Below are 22,725 nucleotides of genomic sequence, written 5' to 3'. Positions count from 1 at the left end.
AAAGAAGGCTGATCGCCAAATAATTGATGCTTTTGAATTATGGTGCTGGAGGAGACTCTTGAATGTCCCATGGACTGCAAGAAGATCAAACCTATCCATTCTCAAGGAAATCAGCCCTGAGTGCTCACTGGAAGGACAGATTGTGAAGCTGAGGCTCCAATACTTTGGCCACCTCATGAGAAGAGAAGACTCTCTGGAAAAGACCCTGATGTTGGGAAAGATGGAGGGCACAAGGAGAAGGGGACGACAGAGGAAGAGATGCTTGGATAGTGTTCTTGAAGCTACCAGCATGAGTTTGACCAAACTGCGGGAGGCAGTGAAAGACAGAAGTGCCTGGCGTGCTCTGGTCCATGGGGTCACGAAGAGTCGGACATGACTAAACAACAACAACAACTACAGGACTCGTTTTTCCTTCAGTTCATTCGGGAAGGGCTTTAAACAACAATAAACAATAGGTTGGTATTTTCCCAAAAATTAAACATTCCATCAGCCTAAAGTGTTCTGTTTTTGAAAAATAACCAGGTCCTTTTCCCCATGTAAGGCAGGCAGCCTAATTAAAGCACCAAGCAGGGCATCATCACTGATGTCTACATTACCATTTTTAAATGCACTTGTTGCAATCTGTGATTTGCTTGTTGGTAATAAATGCAGAGCATCAACAAACTGTTGGCCACATTTCCACAATGCACAACAACACCTTTTAGGTAGGCATTTGCTAATGACTAAATATTCATTCATTTGCTGGTTGCTAAATATTCATTATTACTGTTAATTACTAGAATTTCTGCAGAGCCTGGAGCCTACAAAAGAAATCAAGGCTCTACATGAGATTACAAATGCAGATTTAAAAGGGAGTGAGGAAAGAAAATGAATTTTTGAGTGAATCGTGATTCAGCCTGTCTTAATGGTGGCTCAGTATTACGTGCTTTAGCAAAGCAGTGATTAAAAATCAGAGCAGTTAAGAAGTGCTCCATTCCTTGTTGTTTTCTCTCAACGGATATTTTGCAAGCGGGTTGTGAGATGGAAGGGTTAATGTTTCCTTGATAAGAAGTTCAAAAGATGAATTGTATGTTTGGTCAAACCCAAGGAATAGGTCTCCTGACAAGACACTCATCACTTATAAGAATAGTCTTAGAGAAAAGAAACATTTGCACATGCAGCTTCTCATTCGATAGCACTGAATTTTTGTGGGGGAAGTTGGATTTGTAGAAATTCTCTCATGTATGGAAGAAGGCACAGAAGCTCAGGTCTATGAGGAATCACATCTTCCCCCATCTGTGCCCCTTTGTAGACACAGGTAGTGAGGATGTATACTTATATTCCACAGGACAGGCGTTGAATGCGCTTGCTTGTGGCGTGATAACGTTTCATCAACTGCTGTGGAATATCATAGGGTATGCTTGAAAAACCCACCTGTTCAAAAGTGTGAGCAGCTTCTTTCTGGTCCTCATTGTGTTTCACCTCATTGACCACTTTGAAATACCATGGTAACCACCTCATCATAATGCAACCCACTGCCCCTTCCTGGTGCTCTGTTTACTTGAACAGCTGCTGTTACTTACAACAACTTCACCGTAATCAAGCAGACCTTCCAAGCTGAAATCACATGGTTTCCTCCCCCCCCCCCACTGCACACACACACAAAACCACAAACACACAGTAGCAACAGAACGTGTTGGTCTCCAAATGCAATCACCCTTGACTAGCATTCAGCACCTGTGTGTCTAGGCAAACTTCTAAATAGAACAGGGCACTGCTTCAAGTAAGAAAAGCCCACACAGCCGGGTCATTGACATATTCTATCTGTAAATTTAAACATGCTCAGGAACTGCTTGTTCACAAATAGCTCCCTTGGTGCTAGGAGAATGTCTAAAGGCACCTGTATCTCCTCAGAAATAATGGACAAGCAATTCCACCGTTGTGTCCTCAGAATAGCAGCAGATGCCTCTGACCTGCAGACGTAGGTCCCATCTGCATTATATATTTAAAGCCATAGCATACCACTTGAAAATGTCCCCACCTTGCTCTGACCCAGCAGCTCTATACAGGCAGGCAGGCACACCATTCCTTTTCCTGCCCTGCATCTCCTTCAGTCTTGGAGATATATGTGTGACGCCATTTATGAGTTAGCTGGACCTCATGCTGAATCCACCTTCCACAATCTCTTTCAAGTATTTGCTGTGGTTCTTCCTGTTATGATAAAAAGAGTTTCTGATCGTCCCTTTAGTGAAGCCAGGGGACATTTCTTTTTCAAAGACCAAAAATGGGAGGCGAAATCTCTGTGACATATTTTGCGTTGCCTAATCCCCTCTCTACTCTTGATGCCTTTGAAAATCTTCCCCTAGAGCAATTTCTTTCCTGCTGCTCTGCTTCCATACCTTGTGTGTTTGCATATGCTTATATGGAGACAGATATGAAATGTGGTATGTGTGTGTCTATATATATATAATCTCACTTTGAGAGGGACCATCCTAATGTCTGGCAAGCGCATCCCCCTCTCAACCCATGTTTTTCCATTTCTTGCATGGTCTGATGCTTTAAATGAATAGCATCCCTTCTTTAACTAAGAGGGTTTAGAGATGGCAGTCCTCATAATAAGAGCCAATAATTAGTTAGCAATGAATAGCAGGTGATAAACAAGCTCAGTTTTGTCATTTTGAAATCAAGGTTAAAGCTTTTGTGAAGAGCAGCTCTTCTGTAAGCACAAGAACAGAAGAACAGAAATACAAAGTGAATTTCACTTCATGGGTACAACAAGCTTTTTTTGGTGGTGGAGCTTTGGGATTTTCATCCTGAAAGCAGCTCTCAAGGAACTCCTTCAGCAATATCTTCTTGGCCACTTGCTGTGGTTGCTTGTTGCTAAAACTTAGAGACCAGCAATCACGTAATTATGGATCTTCATTATACTATCTAGTTAGGGTTGTAGGATAGGTTTAGTCTATTTGAATCTTTCTTGAAATATCTGCTGGTGATTTGAGACCTACAACTGGATCTATTGTGTTTTTGCTGGCTTTTAAGGGGTTGGTGGAAGAAAAATGGCCAGGCGTCTGAAAAGGCTACTCAGGTAGGGGCTATTTCCGTTCTACTGATCCCAACAGTGCTGACAAATGGCGTACTATAGGCTGATCTGCTACCAGCTTGTCCATGAGGAGATGGAGAACTGTGTGTGAATCCAGCAATAAGCTCAACAGGACTAAGGAGCAGATTTCTATACACACTGTAACGGCAAGAATTTCACCTGGACCCACTCTGAGCTCCTGGTTCTATGCAGTAGTGTTAAATCAGGATCATAGGCAGCCACTGGCTGCAGGAAATTCATGCTATCATTGTTCCAGTATCTATCTATTCACAGTCTGAAGCTAAACAGGTCTGGATCTGGTCAGTGCCTAGACAGGTGATCTCCTAGGAACCATGTGTACGCCACCTTGGACTCCTGCAGAATCAATCCAGTCGTCAATGCACAGGGTTCATACTAGCAAAATCTAGCAAGTCTCTCAAGCAATTGCAGTGATGAGACTTAGGGCTCATCCACATTTACCTTTAGCCCCATGTGTTCTAGGCACAGGTATCCATACTTTCCCAGTCCATGTCTGAGAGCTCCAACCCTACCCCAACCCCACTTTCCCCAGGAAAACCTACTCTTTAATGCTGAATCAGAACAGTGGCAAAGAGCAGGTTTTCATGGGGGATGCTGCGGGGGGGGGGCAGTGTTTGATGGAGAGTGCTCTTCATGCAACCAAGTTCCATTCTCAATATGTGACATCTGCAAAGAACAAATATTAAGAAAGTTGGGTGGTCTGCATCCACTGTTCCTGCCTCTTTTAATGCCCACTGCGTTGCTTATCAACATCAGAGTCCAAGAGAAATGAATAACCAAATTGGCTCAAAGTCTGTAGCCAAACATAACACCTACTGCTCACAGTCAGAATATTGTATTTTACCCAATTATTTACCTTGGAAGGTTGGCAGGAACATAGGTCTGCTTCCCACAAACAATCATCTTAGTGAACAACCCCTTCATTAAGATATTATTCAATTAGTATATAACAGTGAGAGCAGAGGATGGAGCCAGTTTGAGAAGCCGCTGCTGGAAACTCTTTACTAGGTAAAAGCTACCTGCTACGTCATCCACTTTCGGTAAGAACAAAACCAAAACAGACTATTTGGGGACTGGGCATTTAGAAGAAAATTTATTAAGAATGTAAATACTCTGGTTGGTGTTTTTTCTATCCAAAAAAACAGAGAACAATGTGGAAGCTGACACCTGTCCTTTAAAATATTGGTCTTGAACTGGTGAGTCAGGACTTACTAACTCTGTTACAGCAGCCTAACCACAGATGAGTTGCAACACCAATATGGCCACCACACAAAGATTTGGTAAAAAGTCAGTCTCAGTCAGTTTTATTGCACATAGCCAAAGGCTGCCACAATGTACACAGAATTATTTGACAATTAAAAGTTATGAAGTAGGTCTCCAAATGCGTGTTTGGGCTAAAGGTGGGTCCCAGATGTTAAAACTACTGCCATAGAACATGTTTAAGGTTAGTGGTGCTCTCCCTGTAGAACGCCCTCTCTTCAGATGTCAAGGAAAGAAACAACTATCTGACTTTTAGAACACATCTGCAGGCAGCCCTATTTATGAAAGTTTTTAGGGGCTGATGTTTTTATTATTATTTTAGATATGTTGGAAACTGCCCAGAGTGGCTGGGGTATAAATAATAAAATTATTACTGTTATTGTTATCGTTATTGCTGTGTGCTACAACTGAGCTTTCATTTTGTACAGTCTTGCTTCTTTGCATTTAATTCAGTGGTGGGAAATATGCATAGGTGGTATGACTAACAAGACTGAATTTCTCCTCAGAATCCACATGGGTGTAGGTGTGCCATAATATTCACACTGAGATCTGAGAGACACACAGGGTGTCTCTGGAGGCGGGTAAAGAGCAGGGAATAAACTTCCACAGTGGAGGAGAAATAGGTGAGGGAAACGACGAGGTATAAAAGGTCAAGTCTAGGAAAGCAGGAAGAAGAAGAAAAAAAGAAATGGAGAGGGATGAGGAAGCCATTTAGGAGTGTTTAGGTTGTGTGTTGGCTCCTAGAAAATTCAGGGAGTGATACGGACCACTGACACAAGAAAGCACAGCAAGGGAAACTAGACTGGAACATAACACAAACTTGTAAAACGTTATTTTTTACTTTCTTACGGTTGCATCCAGACTGACAGTATTTTGCTGGAGGGATTCAAAAACATACTGTACCTTTGGCATTTGCACTTAAAGTGGAATAAATGGTTCTATTGCCCCATCCTATCACAACAAATCCACTTTTGAGAATAATCTGGCTTTTTGCAGTTGGCAACGTGACAGGGAAATGCATTGAAAAATGACATGGGACAAACAAAGGGAAGACATGTAGATATCCTACAAGCAAATTGGGATGCTCATTGTCACATAACTGTAGTACATGTTAATGTTGCTGGGAACTGCAGCATTGTGATGGGAAAACTACAGTTCCCAGGACTCTTTGGGGGAAGTAGAGGTAAAGGTAAAGGGACCCCTGACCATTAGGTCCAATTGTGGCCGACTCTGGGGTTGTGGCGCTCATCTCGCTTTATTGGCTGAGGGAGCTGGCCAGCATGACTAAGCCGCTTCTGGTGAACCACAGCAGCGCACGGAAACGCAGTTTACCTTCCTGCCGGAGTGATACCTATTTATCTACTTGCACTTTGACGTGCTTTCGAACTGCTAGGTTGGCAGGAGCAGGGACTGAGCAACGCGTATTTCTTGGGAATCTAAGATATAGAAAGCATATTATTATTTGATCATCGTTTCTTTCTTTGCAAAGGTGCTTTCCCCATGTGTCAGGGGCAATGATGCAAAGCCTTTGGAATGTGGTTCTGATCTTCTTTTACTGCAAAACCAGAGCCAGTATAATTGACCCAACTGTTGGAGAAGGAGGAGGAGAGTATCTGTTTGGAAATGGAAGCTATTTACCAGCTAGTAAAACAGTGAGACTAATCAGAACCGCGAGGAGTCAAGTTGGTTCATTTGCAAACAGAGCGGTCTATGCCTCCATCACTGCAGGCATCAGTGACACTGCATTCAATGACTGTAAGTAACCAGCATGGCATATTTCTATTGCATACACTGCCCTAACTGTCAGAAATAAACTCTTCCATCAGAAATACTGAGTGAAAACAGGGATATGGCATTGCTTTTGCAGTTATTCTCTTTGATGTTTCTTCCCTCTGTCACCTAAACTCCCATTTTAAGCAGGGACTGGGAACCTCAGTCCTGTGAACCAAATGCAGCCCTCTGCCTGGCCCTTAGAACCCTCCCAGGCCACCCCCCTCACTGGTCCTATTTTGTTCACCTTGGAATGTTTCTTTGAATTCTGATGGAGGTTGGAGGATAGAGATGGGGTATGTTAGTGTGCAGAAATGACGCTAGCTGCACAAAAATTTTTTAAAATTCATTCATTGTTCTGCCCACCTTTACCTTTTCACCCAATGCTGGTGTATGGACCTTGCAAGCGGGCCCAGAAGGAAATGCATGTTAAGTATAATTGTTTAATGCACATTAAAATGGAAAATAACTCTTGTGGTGTGTCTGTATGCATGCATGACATGGAAATTTCCACTGAAGCTAAATTGGAGCTGAGTAGAGAGACTAACAGTTGATCATTAAGTGAGGCTGTTTCTCTGCTGGGTCAGTCACAAAGTGTTTAACTTCAACCACATGAAAAGTATACTGTTATAAATCTATGCGTATGCTAATTTGTAGAGCTCCATTTTGGGTGGAGCAAGTCTTTTTTCTGAAACTGCTGAGGAGAATGTTGCTAATCTCTTTCCAGGAAAACAGCCTCAGGCTAATGGAGGCTGTTTAGAGGAGAGGCAGAGCTTTGATTTTTAGCTCTGTATGAAAGAGGTTTTTAATTCTAAGATATTTTACCTGTACTAGAATTAGCAAATGATATTATGCAACTATTTGAATGTAACTTTGTTGTTTTAAGTTTTTCTGGAGTAATGTTCTGTAAGTAAGGCCTTTGAACCATATTTTTGGACTGGGGAATTTTTATTTCAAAGAAGAGCAAGTTTTTTTTATCCAATTTGCTTCCGTATGCACAATATCAATAACCTCAATAATTCAGCCCTCAGGCTGAGAAAGGTTCCCCATTCCTGATTTAAGGCTCCCTCTTGCAGAAGGTGAGTGTTTATTTAATGATCGAAACATGCAAATTGTCTTTCTGGATTGGACCAGGTATTCATTTTATCTAGCACTCTGCTACAAATGGTGGCCAGTCAAATGGGCCTCTGGGTGTCCATAAGCAGAAGATGAAGGTGATAAGACTTCCTTTGTTGCTATTTTCCTAAACATCAGGTGGTTTCACAGGTTATTCTGGATCCCTGAAACACGGCATCAATAGTCACAAGCCATCCCCCCACCCCAGTGCTAGGAGCCCTGCTCAGGTCAAGAAAACAACAGCAGCTGACCTTCTCTTTCAATTTAAAAGTTTGTGGTTGAATCCAGCATTTACAAGCAGAAGAGATAACATCGTGTACAAAAGTTCCCCTCTTCCCACTTTATCTCCCTGCTTTGCAAAGATTCTCTATTTATCATAAAGTAATAGATGCCTTAAATCATGGTCAGCCTTTTCTCTGGGAATTTGTCAGGTTATTTAACTGTGATGGATCATTGTGATACCCCAGCCCTTGAATTTTGTGACCTTCCGTGTTCTCTAACTCCCTTAAAGCTGGTTTGTGAAGAAGTCAGTGTACCACCTCCCACTTTCAGATATACAAGGCTTACTGTCAGAGGTGATCAAGCAACTGCTGCCACTGGACATAACAAACTCACTGCCGAAGACAATCAAAGATGTAAGTGAGCTCTTAAAAGGCAGAGAAGATACAAAACTGACTGGAAGCTTGAGAAACAAGGCTGACGAAACAGAGATGCTCAAAGTGATACAAAGTATAACGCAGTAAGTATATCACTGTCTTCAGACAGCTCTCATCATGAGTGGCATGCATAGCCCAGACAAGGGCAGTATCTTTACAGATGTTGGCTTATAGGCTATGCTCCATCCTCAAAGCCTTTTTTAAAATATTCAGATGCCCCTACAATAGGGGTGGGAAACCTGTCGCCCACCAGACGTTTTTGGATTCCAGTTCCCATCAGTCCCAGCCATTGTGGTCAATGGTCAGGGATTATAGGAGCTGTAGTCTGGCAACATCTGGAGGGCTGCAGGTTTTCCAGACCTGCTCTAGAGCAATGCACCATGGGATAGAATATTTGCCTGATGCAATGTCATCTAACTTCCTTGCAACCCAATCAAAATGGATGCTCAATAAATAGCCAGCATTGTGTTATCTACCCACCAACAAATTAGGATAAATAAACAGATTATCTGGAAGCAATATCGTCTTTGCTTTAGACAAGGGGTACCAAGGCACCTCCCCCCCCCCAAGACCTATATTTACAAGAAAGCTAGTTACAGATGAAGGTGGTTGCTAGACGCAACAATGGGTCATTGATTGTCTTTCAGTCTGGTAAGGAATCAAATGATTCTTTCATTACTATTCTGTTCTCACCAGAAGTCTGCTTGGGGGAGGAAAGATTGCAGTAAAAGACCTGCTTGACTGTCTCTTCTCAATACTCTCCCTGCTTTTTTCAGCTTGGCTATTACAAAAATTACAATTCTTCCAACTTTGATGAAGTTTTCATCTGGTGACAAGGTCCACCTTTCCCTTCCAGTTGAAATTTCCATTAAAGGTGGAAGGTAAGTGTCCAAAAAGATCGGGCTGACAGCCAGAAGAGCACCAAACACACTTTTCCATTTCTAACAGTTGGCTTGAGCTGCAAAACAGCACAGTCAGAAGTTGGATAAGACTTCCAATCTCCATAAATCCCCTTTCATGAAGTTACACTGTGGCTGATGTCAAGAGGAATCTTGCCTGAACCTTGGCAATAGGAAGTCAAAGAGCCCCAGTGTCACCTGTGCCCAGTAGCTCATTTCCACCCACAATGTGTACTATTGTGTCTTGATGTCTGTCGAAGTTTCTGAAGAAATGTTCATCCCAAGATAAATGTTCAAAAATGTTTAATAGAATTATGGAGTTGTTGCAAGTGGCCTTAAAGGTAAAGGTACCCCTGCCCGTACAGGCCAGTCTTGACAGACTCTAGGGTTGTGCGCTCATCTCACTTAAGAGGCCGGGAGCCAGCGCTGTCCACAGACACTTCTGGGTCACGTGGCCAGCGTGACGAAGCTGCTCTGGTGAGCCAGCACCAGAGCAGCACACGGAAACGCCATTTACCTTCCCGCTATAAAGCAGTACCTATTTATCTACTTGCACTTAAGAGTGCTTTTGAACTGCTAGGTGGGCAGGAGCTGGGACCGAACAATGGGAGCTCACCCCGCCGCAGGGATTCGAACTGCCGACCATGCGATCGGCAAGTCCTAGGAGCTGAGGTTTTACCCACAGCGCCACCCGCTTAAGTAAGTGGCCTTACTGGTCATCTACTCCAACCCTCTGCTTTATATGGGGTATGCAATGCATGACACTACGACTAGAGCATCCCTGATGACCACCCAGCCTCTGATTTAAAAGCACCAGCGAAGATGAAGGGCCCACCACCTCCCAAGGAATTCAGTTTGACAGCTGAACAGGTCTTACAATTAGAAAGTTACACATGACGCTTCACCAAAATCTGCTCCCTTGGAATTTCCAGCCATTGGTTCTAGTCCTGCCTTTCAAGCATCAACCAAATAGTTTGTAAGTTGGCTCATTAGCCGCGCAAGACAAAGTATCTTTACTGAAAAGTAAATTGCACTTTGCTGAAGGGGACTTACTCTCTGGCAAATGTGCTTAAGGTTGCAGGGTATGATATAAAAATGGGCTACCCCCATAAAATGGCTGGTTACCACTGTTTAATATGTTTTAGAGGGCAAATGAATTGCCCATAGGGATGATTATTCTCTGTGAATTCCTATGCAGAATGTGATCAGTACTTCTTGAACGAACATGTGCATTGGTTCTAAGTCTTAACAGACTTAGTTTTATGTTGCTGGGTTTTTTTAAAATGAAGTTGGAGATGTTACGTTTGCTGGAAATTTTATGTTTAAATTCTGATTATGTGTTGGGATTAAATTTGTGGGTTGTTTTGGTTTTTATTGTTTTATTTTTGATTTGTTAGCTACATTGTGAGAATTAGGTCTATTTTTGAAGACAATAAAATAGTTGACCAGCAAATTTTGCACTTCTCCAAATAATGTGACATAGTTTCTCATCAAAATACACATTTAAAGGCTAATCTTTTAGATAAAGTAAGTGTTTTGCATACATACTTCGAGAGAAAATGCACATTTCAATATATACTTTGAAATTATTTAAATTAATAATAATAATAAATTCATATAAGTGCAGAGATGGAACAGAACAGAATCATGGTTAAAACATCATAAAATGACAGAGACCAGAACTATAATAAGTTAATCCTTAATGTCTATAGCCTTGGCTCTAACTCAAATCTGATTACATTGGGAATTTCTTTGAAATAAAATTCTAAAGAACAAGAATATTAATAACACAACTGAATGGTGATGGCTTTCATAGGAATGCAGATGCAGTCATTAAGAATTGTTGTTCTGCCAACATCCCGAGCCCTTGTAAAGAAGGAGAAAATTTGTTTATTTGCTTTTCCTTGGAGTTTAGCACCAAGAGTGGTGTCTTCAGTTCTGAAGTGAAAGTCAAGATTGATGTTGTATCCAAACTACTCTGGGATTCTTCCAAGAATCAGATATTCATCATCGAAGCTTCAAGGATCTTTATCAACGATATTCAAGTCAAACAGCAAAAGAGGTGAGTGGGGAAGATAATTCATATTCTGGTAACTGAAGAAGGTCATGAGCAGAGAAGGATACATCTCAAATACAAATCTGAGATAAAACTAAAGAGTAGAAATAAATAGCTGGCTCAGCTCTTGCTGTTAGTGCCATGTTTCTGGGTTAAACAGATGTTTCAATCTAGATTTTAAATGCACCTGTCTCTGTTGGATTGTCCCATGAGTCTAACCCAAAGTGAAGAATAATGGCAAAAACTGAAGCAATTTTGATAATGATAAAATCTGATTGAACTTTTTGGCAACATTTTTGGCTGCAACCTAATTATATTCTGCAACCTTGCTAATTTGCTATCAAACGCATTTTGTCTTCAGTTGTGGGTTTCTGCATGTGTAACTTGAAGACCATCAGGCCTCTTCCAAAGACTGAAGTTAAAATTATTTTTCACTGTTTGGACGTGTGGAATACACCCAGCCATTTGCCAGCAGCATATATTCTCTAACTTTCTCATGTTCTTCCTTTATATCTGTATTCCTGTTTTGCAACCAACCTAGGTTTAAGCTTTAGAATGTGAGATAAGAATTGCAAAGCAATAGGAATACTGAAATTTCTACATGCTTATAATTGATCCTTATAATCAGTGATGTCAATAATTCCTTTTGCTCAGTGTGGATGGACCAGATGAGAACAACATGCAATCTGTGGTCTGGACAATTTTGATTGATGTGGTAAGCTGGGCAACTATGTACATTGGTTTCACGAATATATATGTTTTTGTGCTCAATTTCCCCTGAAATAAGGTATCTTTGTACCCAATTTTTTGTTGGAGAACTGCATCATGAAATTTGGTGTAAATTAGCTGTCCTTAAATTTGCATATTGGTTTGAGAAATGTGAATTATGCAGGTTCACGTGAACCACAAGAGTTTCTTCCCTATGAAGAGCATGCAACTCACAGTGGAGTAAAGTTGACAAAGTTCTCCAGCACCACATTTTCTCTATCTGGGGACATTTGGGTTTACTATTACAGGATACACACAGAAATTTCTGTGTCGCAAACACATAGGACATTTGTATCCTAATTTGTCTGCAGGGAGATTAGATGACCTTGACTATTTAAGGAGCGTTTGTTGCTATTTGTTTGTGGGGAGGCTAGACAATGCTGTGTCAAAGCAAGTGTTATCTCCCATTTTCCATTGCATTTCCCCATCACTTTCCTTCTTGCAAAAAGTCCAGTGTTTGGGGGGAAGTGGGGTTGTTGTGCAAAACCTCCTGTTCAGCTATGATTGTGCAACCTGGATTTGCTGGTATGTGATTGAATCCCACCCAAAAATCGCTACGGCCTAGAAGTGTCTGCAGGTATTCAGCCCTGATCTGAGTGAAATTCAGAAATTCCAGAAGAAATTCCTAGGTTAGCTAATTCATTGTGTAGTTCTATACCAAAATATGCATTTTACATGATTCTTAAAGAAGTCTCTCAGCACCTTGTTTCAGGAGGACTTGGTAACAGTCCTTTCCATTCCAAATTATTCTCTTCCTGACTTTGTGTGTTTGATTCTTTACTGTGTGCTCTGGTATCTGAAGAAGTGTGCATGCACACAAAAGCTCATACCAATAACAAACTTAGTTGGTCTCTAAGGTGCTATTAGAAGGAATTTTTTTATTGTGTGCTCTGCATTCACTTTGTTTTACAGATCCGTCACTGCATCCGACTGGTGGCTGACATCCTTAATGTGTCACTTCTGAGTACACTGGCTTGTAAGTTGCTGATGACATCCTCTTTTTCCAACCACCTTTGCTTCTGCTGGGGAGACTTTGTGGAACAGCCTAGCAGAGGCTAACAAATAACTTTGTTCGGAAACAGAAGATAAGAAATCAGCTGGTAACTATCCAAGTGTTCTATGCCCTAAATTAGGTATGGTTATCTCACAGTGATTCTCCATGGTTTTATTAAGTCAATCCATCAATGGAAGTGATCTGTATTCAGGGACACCTATCTGGTCCCAGGAATTACTGCCAATTGACTCATTGAGCATCATAAGCAACAATTGCCCTTGTCTGATAGCCTGCCCTATTTCTAAGGCTCGAGGCAAATGGTTGAACTGAATGTACTTTTCAAGTCTGTTTTAACCTTACAATTATAAAGATATCATATATATCGTAAAAGAGCAGCACAAAAGAGGTGGCTCAGGTCGCAATAGCCACATGCTCTTTCATGGGTTTTGCACGTGATTCAACAATCTCTTTGTATTTCTCTTGCAGCTGCAGTTCCTGTTGGAACATTTGGGACCATCCATTATGATCTAATAGGTTCCCCTAAAGTAAACGATAGGTATTTCCTGATTCCTTATCAGGCAAGTATTATTCTTGGCTTTGGAGAACAGGTTGCCTTATGAAATTCTGACTAATCCCCATATCTATAACCTCTTTTCTTGCCTTGTGATTGTGGCAATGGAAGTCAGGCGTAGATGTAGTTGTGGTATGGCTTTCTGCTGCTGTTCCTGTTTTATTCCACAAGATCTGCCTTTATAAGAAGAAGCACATGACACAGCTCTCTTGGGAAGGTACCATTTCAGGATATGTGGGAGGAGCGGAATTGCATGACCCAACACCAGAAATTCCTAACACAAAGAAAACTAGTAGGTTGAGGGGAAAGGTAGACAAGAGGGAGAGGGAGAGAATGTGTGTGTGTATCAGGTGAGAGGATAATCAGCCCAGCCTTAGGCAAAACTCCCTACCTGGGTCCATGGTCTTAAGTCTAATGACATCTGTAGGACTAAAGAGCACAGAACTTGACTGAGGGTTAAAGGCAAAGGGATCCCTGACCATTAGGTCCAGTCGTGACCGACTCGGGGGTTGCGGTGCTCATCTCGCTTTAGTGGCCAAGGGAGATGGCATACAGCTTCCGGGTCATGTGGCCAGCATGACTAAGCCGCTTCTGGAGAACCAGAGCAGCGCATGGAAACGCCGTTGACCTTCCCACCAGAGCGGTACCTATTTATCTACTTGCACTTTGACATGCTTTCGAACTGCTAGGGAGGAGCAGGGACCGAGCAACGGGAGCTCACCCCGTCGCGGGGATTCGAACCGCCGACCTTCTGATCGGCAAGTCCTAGGTTCTGTGGTTTAACCCACAGCGCCACCCGCGTCCCGACTGAGAGTTAGAGCGTTGGTTTTATTTCTGTAGTTCTGTATTTTCCTTACCCATCCGTCTCCACAAGATCCCAGGGTGGGATAAAGCAATAAAATATACAATCAAAACAAAAATGAAACAGTTGTGAACTTAAAACATTTAAAGATAATTCCACGTGTAAAAATAGTTTAAAAATAGTTCCAATACAGATGGGGATTGGGACAAGATCTCCACTTAAAAGTCTTTCCAAAAGAGGAAGGTCTTCAGTAGGTCCCCAAATGATAACAGATGGGGTCTGTCTAATATGTAACAGGAGGGGAAACCAGCATGCTGAAGTTCTTATTCCTGCAGAATCCTGAAGTTATCTGCAGGATACCCTCTTTTGCAGAGCGCAGTGGTTGATTGTGGATAAGGGGATAAACTGGGTTTTTGAAATACAAGATTCTCAAAACAGCAAGGAGAGTTCCTGCAAACAGCTGGGAAGGAGAAATAGCAGCCTTAAGGCTGACATACTCTCTTTAAAGGATTAACAAAGATGTCCTGCATTTCCCCCTTGGATCTCCCACCAGGCTACATTTCAGGTTTCTCTGCCGGGAAGTCCACCCAGCACCACACTTTTCCAAGCGACTCCACAGTCTGGCACTAACTTCCACTTGACTCTGAGCAAGGATTTCATCAGCATTGGGATTGCTGCCCTGACTGGAGGCTGCAGTGCCAACCTTACCAAAGGAGCAGGGGTAAAGTGACCATAAATTTTGGGTTTCCGTGCTTCTATATGACACAGTGTTAGTGCTATACATTTTGTGGCTGTAGATGATATGTTGCCAAAATGATCTACTCTTAGCCATACATGTGCACCTGTGAGCCCTTGCAACTCCACTCCCCACACTGGTGATTCCATATTTTAGGAGCAGTATGGGGAGCAACAACAGGAGATGGATTCATATCTTGCTTGTGGGCATCTGTTTGGCTGCTGTAGAAAAGAGGATTTGCTCTGATCAGCCAGCAAGTCTCTTATGTTCTTGTTCCCCTTTCTCCCTTTACCTCTCTTATGCCCCTCCCCCATCCTCTGATGGATCCATTGACTTTCTCATGAAAAGCGCCCCTTTCCATTCTAGAATCTGTTCTTTACCAAGGGTTGATATTTTTTTCACTGGCCTCTGTGGCTGTGCTTTTAACAGTAGCTTAGTCGTTGTACAGAAACACTAGGCAAAGCTTTTATCAACCTAGAGATAACTATTTAACAGCTAATTTCCTGTAGATTAAGCTGTTGCCCAAGAGAAAAATGTGCAAGCCCATCTCCATTATTTGCACTTGTGTAGAGCTAGGTAGGAATGGTTGAATGTGTCATTTTTGGTTTCTCTTGATTTCTCATTTTTCCAGTCAAATTCACTTTATGACATTTCTGCAGCTATTTGCAGCATATATATACACATATATGCTTTCTGGAAATTCACCAGCATTTTACTGCTAATTTCTGCTAATGAACCCAGTTTGCACCAGAGAAATACTTTCATTACAATCTTGTTTCCAGCAATTGCCTTGAAGATGTTCTTCCTCCATCATTTAAAAGCCTCATGCAAAGCTTACAGCTAACACTAAGAAAAGCTTCAGGGAGATATGAAACTACAGCAAGCAACCACCCAAACAATGGAACAGTAGCTACAAAATCTATATTATAGTAGAGGTGGGGGACCTATGATCCTCCAGATGTTGCTGGGCTATATTGCCCATCGTCCTTGACGGTTGGCCATGCTGGATGGGGCTGATAGGAGCTGGAGTGCAACAACATCTGGAGGACCACCAGCTCCCCTGCTATAGAGGACTGTTCCAAGGTTATCCTTGATAGATTTAGGGCAAGATGACTGGACATTTCCTGGTTTTGAGGATTGCTTCTATTTCTAGAACAGTGTAGCCTCATAGAACATAAAAGGTCATCCTCAATTTAGAGGATGCATAATTGGCTGTGCATCTCCTTCCTTCTATTGTAATTTCACCAGAACATTTTCAAGCACACTTTCTCTAAAAATAACATGATGAATGGAAATGGTTTGCTCCTCATCCCCTGTCCTATCACTGATTGCCCCTAATTAGCTTTCTGCTTCCTGACTTCTCCCTCTGAAACGGACTGTCTTGTTAAGGAAGTAATATTGTTTCTGTGGTCACTTTGAACATATGTCTTGCAATGTCCCTTATTCCTGCCCTCATCTTTCATAATCAGATGCTTCTCCTTCTCCTTGCCTTTGCACACACCTTTCATCTTGTTTGAGAGAGGGAGATTGCTTCTCCCTATGCTTTGTGGATGAGGTTTAGTGCCAGGCTTATCAAAAAATGTATGAAGTAGGAAAATCCTGATTGTTCCAGCAAGTCTCCTCGACAATGGATTCCTAGAACCCATGACAATCAGGCAAAACAAAACAAACCCCCAAAACAAATTGTGCTTGGACACAGACAGCAGCTGATGACCACTGAAGCCAGTGGGGCAAATGACAGAGCAGAGGGCAAGGCAACTAACAGCAGGTAGAGCCAGTGTTAAGTGGAGCCAGAGGTCCCAATAGGAAGAGATGCTTGCACAGAGAGAAAACACTCAGAATTGAAGCAGTGGAACAGGTAAAGAAAAGATGAGGCTAGAGGTTAGGTGGGGGAGAAAAAGGTTAAGGGTTGGGTCTCTTGGAGACAGGAGAGAGAGAGGGGGGGGGGGTTAAGCAGCAGGAGGAAGCAGAAAGATCAAGGCCCAAGAGGCGGAAGACAGACCAATGCAAGGGGCTGGGAGAGAGGAGAAACAGAGAGTAAGGGGAGGTGGGAGCTTTTCTGTGCTGCCCTGCAAGAAATGAAGTCCTTTTCACACAGCACAACACAGAAGCCAAACTCTCTTGTCAGGGTTCCTTGTCCCTGCTGTAAAGCAAGGCAACACAGTGTCCCTTCTGCTGTTTCCCATCCCGCCTCCAAAGTGGTGTGTTAGCTCATATTGGAGTTATTTGGTTCCAACTACCTACGTAAGCCCTTTTTGTATGCAGAGTAAGGCAACATGAAAGGAGAGAGGAAGAGAGACAGAGTGAATGGTTCTAACATGGGAGTAGGGAAGAGTGGGCCCAAGCTGCTGTTGGTGGGTGGCCTTTATGTTTTCTCCTATTGGCCTGCTAGCCCTGAATGAGTGTTTCAGAAATTAATTAGAGATTTCCAAAGCTGATTCACTTTACTATTCCCTTTATCAACAGAAACAACTCATGACAACTGACTTGGCAAGTGCAATTACAAAGGTTAGTGTGTTTTCTTTTTATGCTCCTCTGGCAATAGGCCATTCAAACCAAGCACTTGATCTTCTCCTTATATGTGTGCATCTTTTAAAGATATACCGTGAGTCATTAAGGCTGCAGTCCCATGACAGAAAGCTCCACTGAACTCAGTGAGGCTTTCTTCTGAGAAGACATGCATAGGATTGCCCGCTTACGCAGCACAGGACATAACTAAGCCATTCAACCCAAAGTTTGCTTGCTTAAAAAATAAGTGCTTCATACAAATTTGCATGAATAGAGTCAGCAGGCAATCACTGTTGTTGCATACAAAGTCTAACTAATTAGCTGCCTAGATGCACTGCTATGCTCGCCTAAGTATTAGAATCTTATATGCTTATTAAGCTTGGAATCTGCTGAATATATATTTGCATTAAAAGCTCTTTTGGTAGCAGAACCTGAACACAGTGTCTGCATTCTAAATCTCATTGTCTCATGAGACCATCCTTTAGGATAATAGCCCTGGAAATTGTGTCTTGTCCTAATGGGAACGAAGGTCTGTAGAAGTGGCAGCCACACACAGATACCAGAAGCTCATGACACCTTGCCTTCTCTTGCAGATTTCTGAGCGCTTCCCTGCTCCACAACCTTTGGTGGTAAAGATAAGGGGCTCAAATTTTCCACTCATTTCCATAGACAGCCAGAGTGTTGTGGTGAAACAGCCTCTTTTCTCTGATGTGTTTGTACATGGTCAGTCGGTCCTGCAGTGGGAAGTTGTGAGTATTGAAGCAAAACACCTGCATGACCTCCATTTTATTTATTTATCTAAAAAAATTTCTCCCCTTCATCAAAAGCAGAGATAGGAACCTGGGCCTTTCAGATGTTGACTGGCCACAACTCCAACAACCTCTGTCTATTGGCCATGCTGATGAGAGTTGGGAGTCAAACAGCAACTGGAGAGCCACAGGTTCCCAATCTCTGACCAAAAGATTCCAGGAGCAGTGTAAACCAATAAATACCACATGGCATCTGGTTGGCCACTGTGAGAACAGGATGTTGGACTTGATGAGCCATTGATCCATTCCATCAGGCTCTTCTTATGTTCTTAAATAAACTTTACAAAATGCAGAAAAAAACATGAATTGCACAGCACATTGGCCACGGTACACTAATTATATTCTTCTGATGGCCAGGTTCACCTCAACTAAACCTCACTTATACACGCAAGATTCATATACATGCCCCCATACAGTAAATGCAAACTTGTCAGAGTATCCTAGCCAGATTTTCACTGACAAAGCAATGGCCAATTCCTGTTGAACAGAATAGAAAATAATAATAATAATAATAATAATAATAATAATAATAATAATAATAATAATATATTACTTATACCCCACCCAATCTGGGTGGCTTCCAACAGAAAATAAAAAACATAATGAAATATCAGGCATTAAAACTTCATGATACAGGGCTGCCTTCAGATATCTTCGGAAAGTCATATAATTGTTTATCTCTTTGAAACAGTTCATTCATAATAGGATGGTCTTGTGTTGTATGTCACTTGATATATGTAGAAATGAATGATGTTCCCTATGCGGCCAGAGTAAATTAACAGTGTCTTTTACAAATAAGAAGAAAGAAATAGAAAAGGGGTGTGCTATAATCCATGCATGTATACATGCAACTCCCAGCAGTTTCTCTCTCCCCCCCCCCCGGCACAAACTTGTTATGTGATCTACAACAAACAGAACAGCAATAACAACAAAGCTAAGACTTTCTAGAGATGTAGAATCATAGAATAGAATCATAGAGTTGGAAGAGACCACAAGGGCCATCGAGTCCAACCCCCTGCCAAGCAGGAAACACCATCAGAGCACTCCTGACATATGGTTGTCAAGCCTCTGCTTAAAGGCCTCCAAAGAAGGAGACTCCACCACACTCCTTGGCAGCAAATTCCACTGTCGAACAGCTCTTACTGTCAGGAAACTCTTCGTAATGTAGCATTTGCTGTGCTAGTCTAGGTTCCACAATTTAATACATATATTATGGTATTAGGTTTACATATGATGAAGTAGACGCTAGTCTGTGGTGCCATAATAAATGTTAGCCCTTAAGATGCCACAACACATTTTTTTTTAAACAGTAAAGACTGTAATTGAGGCTGTGCCAGTCCAGCCATTTGCAATGATACATATTTTTGTTGTTGTTGCAGGTCATCATCTTCAATGCAAAGCTCTCAGCTTCTAATGGCAAACTGTTGATCTCTTTGTCACAAAAGAGGTATGGGTATTTTTCTTACTGGATTTGTTTTCAGGTAGTAGTGAGAGATTGTGAGCAGCTAGTAGAAATAAGGAATACAACCATGGCACACTGGTTGAAAACCACTGCTGTAGAGAGTCATGCAGTGGCGTAGCGTGGGGGTGCAGGGGGGGCTGGCCGCACCGGGCGCAACATCTGGGGGTTAGGGTTAGGGGGCGCAAATCCACGGGTTAGGGGGTGCAAATCCACGGGTTAGGGGGCGCAAATTACTTGCCTTGCCCCGGGTGCTGACAACCCACGCTATGCCACTGGAGTCATGGCTTGCATCCCACCCCCTAATCTGATTGCTTTCTTTCCCTGTAGCTTTGATGGTGTTCAGGCATCCTCATCTGTTGGCTCTACCAATGTAAGTCTTCTCTTCAAGGCCTGAAATATGCCACAGGCAAATCAATCTATTTTTCATGAAACAATAGGGTGTGCTGTATAGCATGAGCCTTCAATCCACAACCTGATCCAAGAGAATTGAGGATATTGACTGCATGTTTTATAGCCAGATACTCAAGGAGGAGGTAAAGCTCTCTCTACTCCAAGTGTATCTTTGCTTACATGTCTTCTTGTTCCGCGCATTCTGCACAAACTTATCTACCTGGCTTAGGTACAGCTTTGTGGTTTGACATCAGAGAATGAAGGCTGAATACACCCTAGCCACCAGGCAAATGGGTGATTAATGGATTATGTGAAAAGCTTCCTGATGAAGCTGTCTGTGCATGGATTTCAATAGATCACTTGAATCCACTTTTATTATAGTCCTTAAAAGACAGCCCAATCCTTTAAAAAAGACTTATAGTACATGTGGTGGATATATATGGATTTAATATGTGTACTAAATGTGGGGCTCAGGCCTGCCTATGATTCTCCTGAAAGAATGTCCTATATTCCAGGCCCAGAAGCTCCATGAGTACATCAACAACCTTCATACAAACAGCTTCCTACCAGCCATGAATGGTAAGCCAGGCAGCTGTTTCACAGAAAATGGAGGGCTTCAGCTGCGGGAACAGGAGCTAACATTTCATGAGGGGCTGCTCAGCTAACTAATGACCATGAAGGCAGGTCCATTGGCTGTTCTCTGTTCTAGGCATGCTCAGGAGAGGAATTACCTTGCCTTCCATGCTAAATGTCAAGTGGACCAAAGTCAACACCGCCCTTTTCCAGGTACAGCAAAGACACAGAACCTTATAGCAAATGCCCAGCAATGGAAGGCTGCCATCCTTCTAGCACCACCTTTGGCATGCAAGATGGACACTGTGGAGGAAGGAGACCTATTTTCTTATTTAGATCCAATTATTTGGTTCCCCATGTATATTGTATTTGTCCTGCTTGGATTTCCAAGGGAAGTGGGAGCACGAAAACAAGGTCAGGCAAAGAGCAGCATCCACTAATCCTGCTGGCTAAGCTCTGAAAGGTGCTGTCTTAGGAAAGAGCTAGGCCCACCTGAGGCCTTAGGTAGGTTGGCAAGGTCTGCATTGAGGAGCTAGCTGTTCTGACTCAAAGGGTCCTCAACCAATTCTGCACTTCTACAATGTAGAAAAGAAGGGATGGGGTGGGATGTTATTGGGGATTCAACCTGTGAGTTGGAGGGAGGCAAAAGAGCTATGTCCTTAGGTTGGGAATGCCCATGGGACCGTACCATTGGGCGGCTCCCACTGAGTGGAGTTGCCTGTGTTTCCTCATCTGTTTCCTCCTTAAGGTTGTGTGCTGGGCTGGGTACTTCCATCTGTTATTGGAATAAAGACTGGTATCTCAAAGGAATAATTTAAACACCTATAACTTCTCTCTTCTTAGGATGGCCTAGTGATTTCAATGTGACCAATCAAATCAGCAGCACCTTGAAGAGGCAGAATGTTAAAAGAGTTCATCAAATGTTCACTTCAAACTGATTGGATTATACCTTCTAATGCTCTGGGATTTATCATATTTCAGCTGCCAAACTTCTGGGTGATGGCTGTTAATTCAGTTTGTTGTAGGTACCGCATTTCTTGTATATCCTGTAATAAAGGGCTCACATGACCCTCTAAGTGTGTAAAGGCTGAGATCTTAATCTCTTGGTAGGAGGGACACCAATATGCAAGAATTATAGAATTGTAGAGTTGGGAGGAATCCAATGGGTTCAATCCAATCCAACACCATACAGTACAGAAGTCCTACCCTGACACATGATATAGTTAGTTCCCTGCCTCATCTTCTACTAGAGGCTTTTAATGGTACCTTTTAAAAAAGCCAGGTGGGCAGTGTACAAAAAAGGTCATTAACCCAAAATGATGCAATAGGGATTGGCAGTACTCAGAAATACACTTGGGGCTCCGCTCATTAAAGGAACAACTTCCCAGTAGCAAGTAAAGCTGCATAATATTTAAAGGTTGTGTTTATTGGAATTGTTCACCATGGTTGGAAGCTTGAATTTGGAAATAAGTTCTGTCCATAGTCCTCCTTTCCATCTTTACAAGGGGTTGTCAACCTGGTGCCTGCCACCTACTAGTGGATTCTAGGTGGGCGGTAAGGGGTTCTCCAGCACAAGCTGAATCCTCCTTCCATTGAGCACTGGTGGGCGGTAAGGCAATTTTACCACCAAGAAAGATGCATTAGTGGGCAGTAGGTATAAAAAGGTTGACTACCCCTGATCTATACAGATTGTGGTAGGACCAAGGCTCCTCCAGCCTCTTCCTGCAAGTCTTGTTGCCACAGCCACTACATCCCTCATGCCTCTCCTTTCACTTCTGTGATTGCATCCAACCAAATGCAGGTTTTCTCCTGTGGTCAACAGCTCTTAACCCGGAGTGCTGTTATACCTGACCACTGTGCTCCTGAAAGGTCCTGCTAATGCTCCCTCTGGCAAGTCATGCTGAGCTGCCCAAAGCACAGTCGCTTTCTTCCCTTATTAAGCATGCCAGGCACCTTTCCGCACAGTTCCTGTGTTGACATGATGCCCTTCTGCTACACAGATGGGGGGAGATGGTGGCTGCTCGCTACCACTCCCAGATAGAAAGTCTGGTTCATCTATTATGCAACAAACATAACAGGGCAGTTCTGCTGGAGAGATGAGGAGCGTCAGGCACACAGCAGGAAGGAACCCCGTGGCCTTTCCCCCGCTATTGTGTCTTCCTTGACTCCGACTCAATTTCTCACTCTCCCAGCTGTGATGACCATCTGGGCAGACCTGGCTTTAGCCCTCCTGCTCTGTGGTGGGGAAAACTGGGCTT

The 22,725-nt window shown here is 42.7% G+C and overlaps 1 protein-coding gene across 1 annotated transcript; it reads left to right on the top strand.

Annotated features, from left to right (window-relative positions):
- The first annotated feature begins 694 nt into the window (after nucleotides 1–694).
- LOC309372925 (BPI fold-containing family B member 4-like) lies at nucleotides 695–22,017 on the top strand. Its single transcript, XM_081917019.1, has 16 exons — nucleotides 695–704; nucleotides 5,847–6,112; nucleotides 7,796–7,982; nucleotides 8,676–8,780; nucleotides 10,714–10,860; nucleotides 11,509–11,569; nucleotides 12,535–12,598; nucleotides 13,103–13,194; nucleotides 14,543–14,710; nucleotides 17,192–17,233; nucleotides 17,827–17,982; nucleotides 19,422–19,489; nucleotides 19,832–19,874; nucleotides 20,410–20,473; nucleotides 20,604–20,680; nucleotides 21,311–22,017. Exons 2-16 carry the CDS (start codon nucleotides 5,872–5,874, stop codon nucleotides 21,332–21,334), a joined length of 1,539 nt encoding a protein of 512 aa, XP_081773145.1. The 5' UTR covers nucleotides 695–704; nucleotides 5,847–5,871; the 3' UTR covers nucleotides 21,335–22,017.
- The last annotated feature ends 708 nt before the right edge of the window (nucleotides 22,018–22,725 follow it).

Source organism: Podarcis melisellensis (assembly GCF_964234715.1).
Source record: "Podarcis melisellensis genome assembly, chromosome: 6".
Classification (NCBI taxonomy): domain Eukaryota; kingdom Metazoa; phylum Chordata; class Lepidosauria; order Squamata; family Lacertidae; genus Podarcis; species Podarcis melisellensis.
Note: the sequence above shows the minus strand (reverse complement) of the source record. Positions and strands in the feature narration are given on the sequence as shown.

Coding starts and splice junctions, on each gene's coding strand:
- LOC309372925 (XM_081917019.1), top strand. CDS start 5,872: ATGATGCAAAGCCTTTGGAATGTGGTTCTGATCTTCTTTTACTGCAAA. Junction 7,983..8,675: donor GTGATACAAAGTATAACGCA/GTAAGTATATCA, acceptor TGCTTTTTTCAG/CTTGGCTATTACAAAAATTA. Junction 14,711..17,191: donor ACCTTACCAAAGGAGCAGGG/GTAAAGTGACCA, acceptor CTTTATCAACAG/AAACAACTCATGACAACTGA.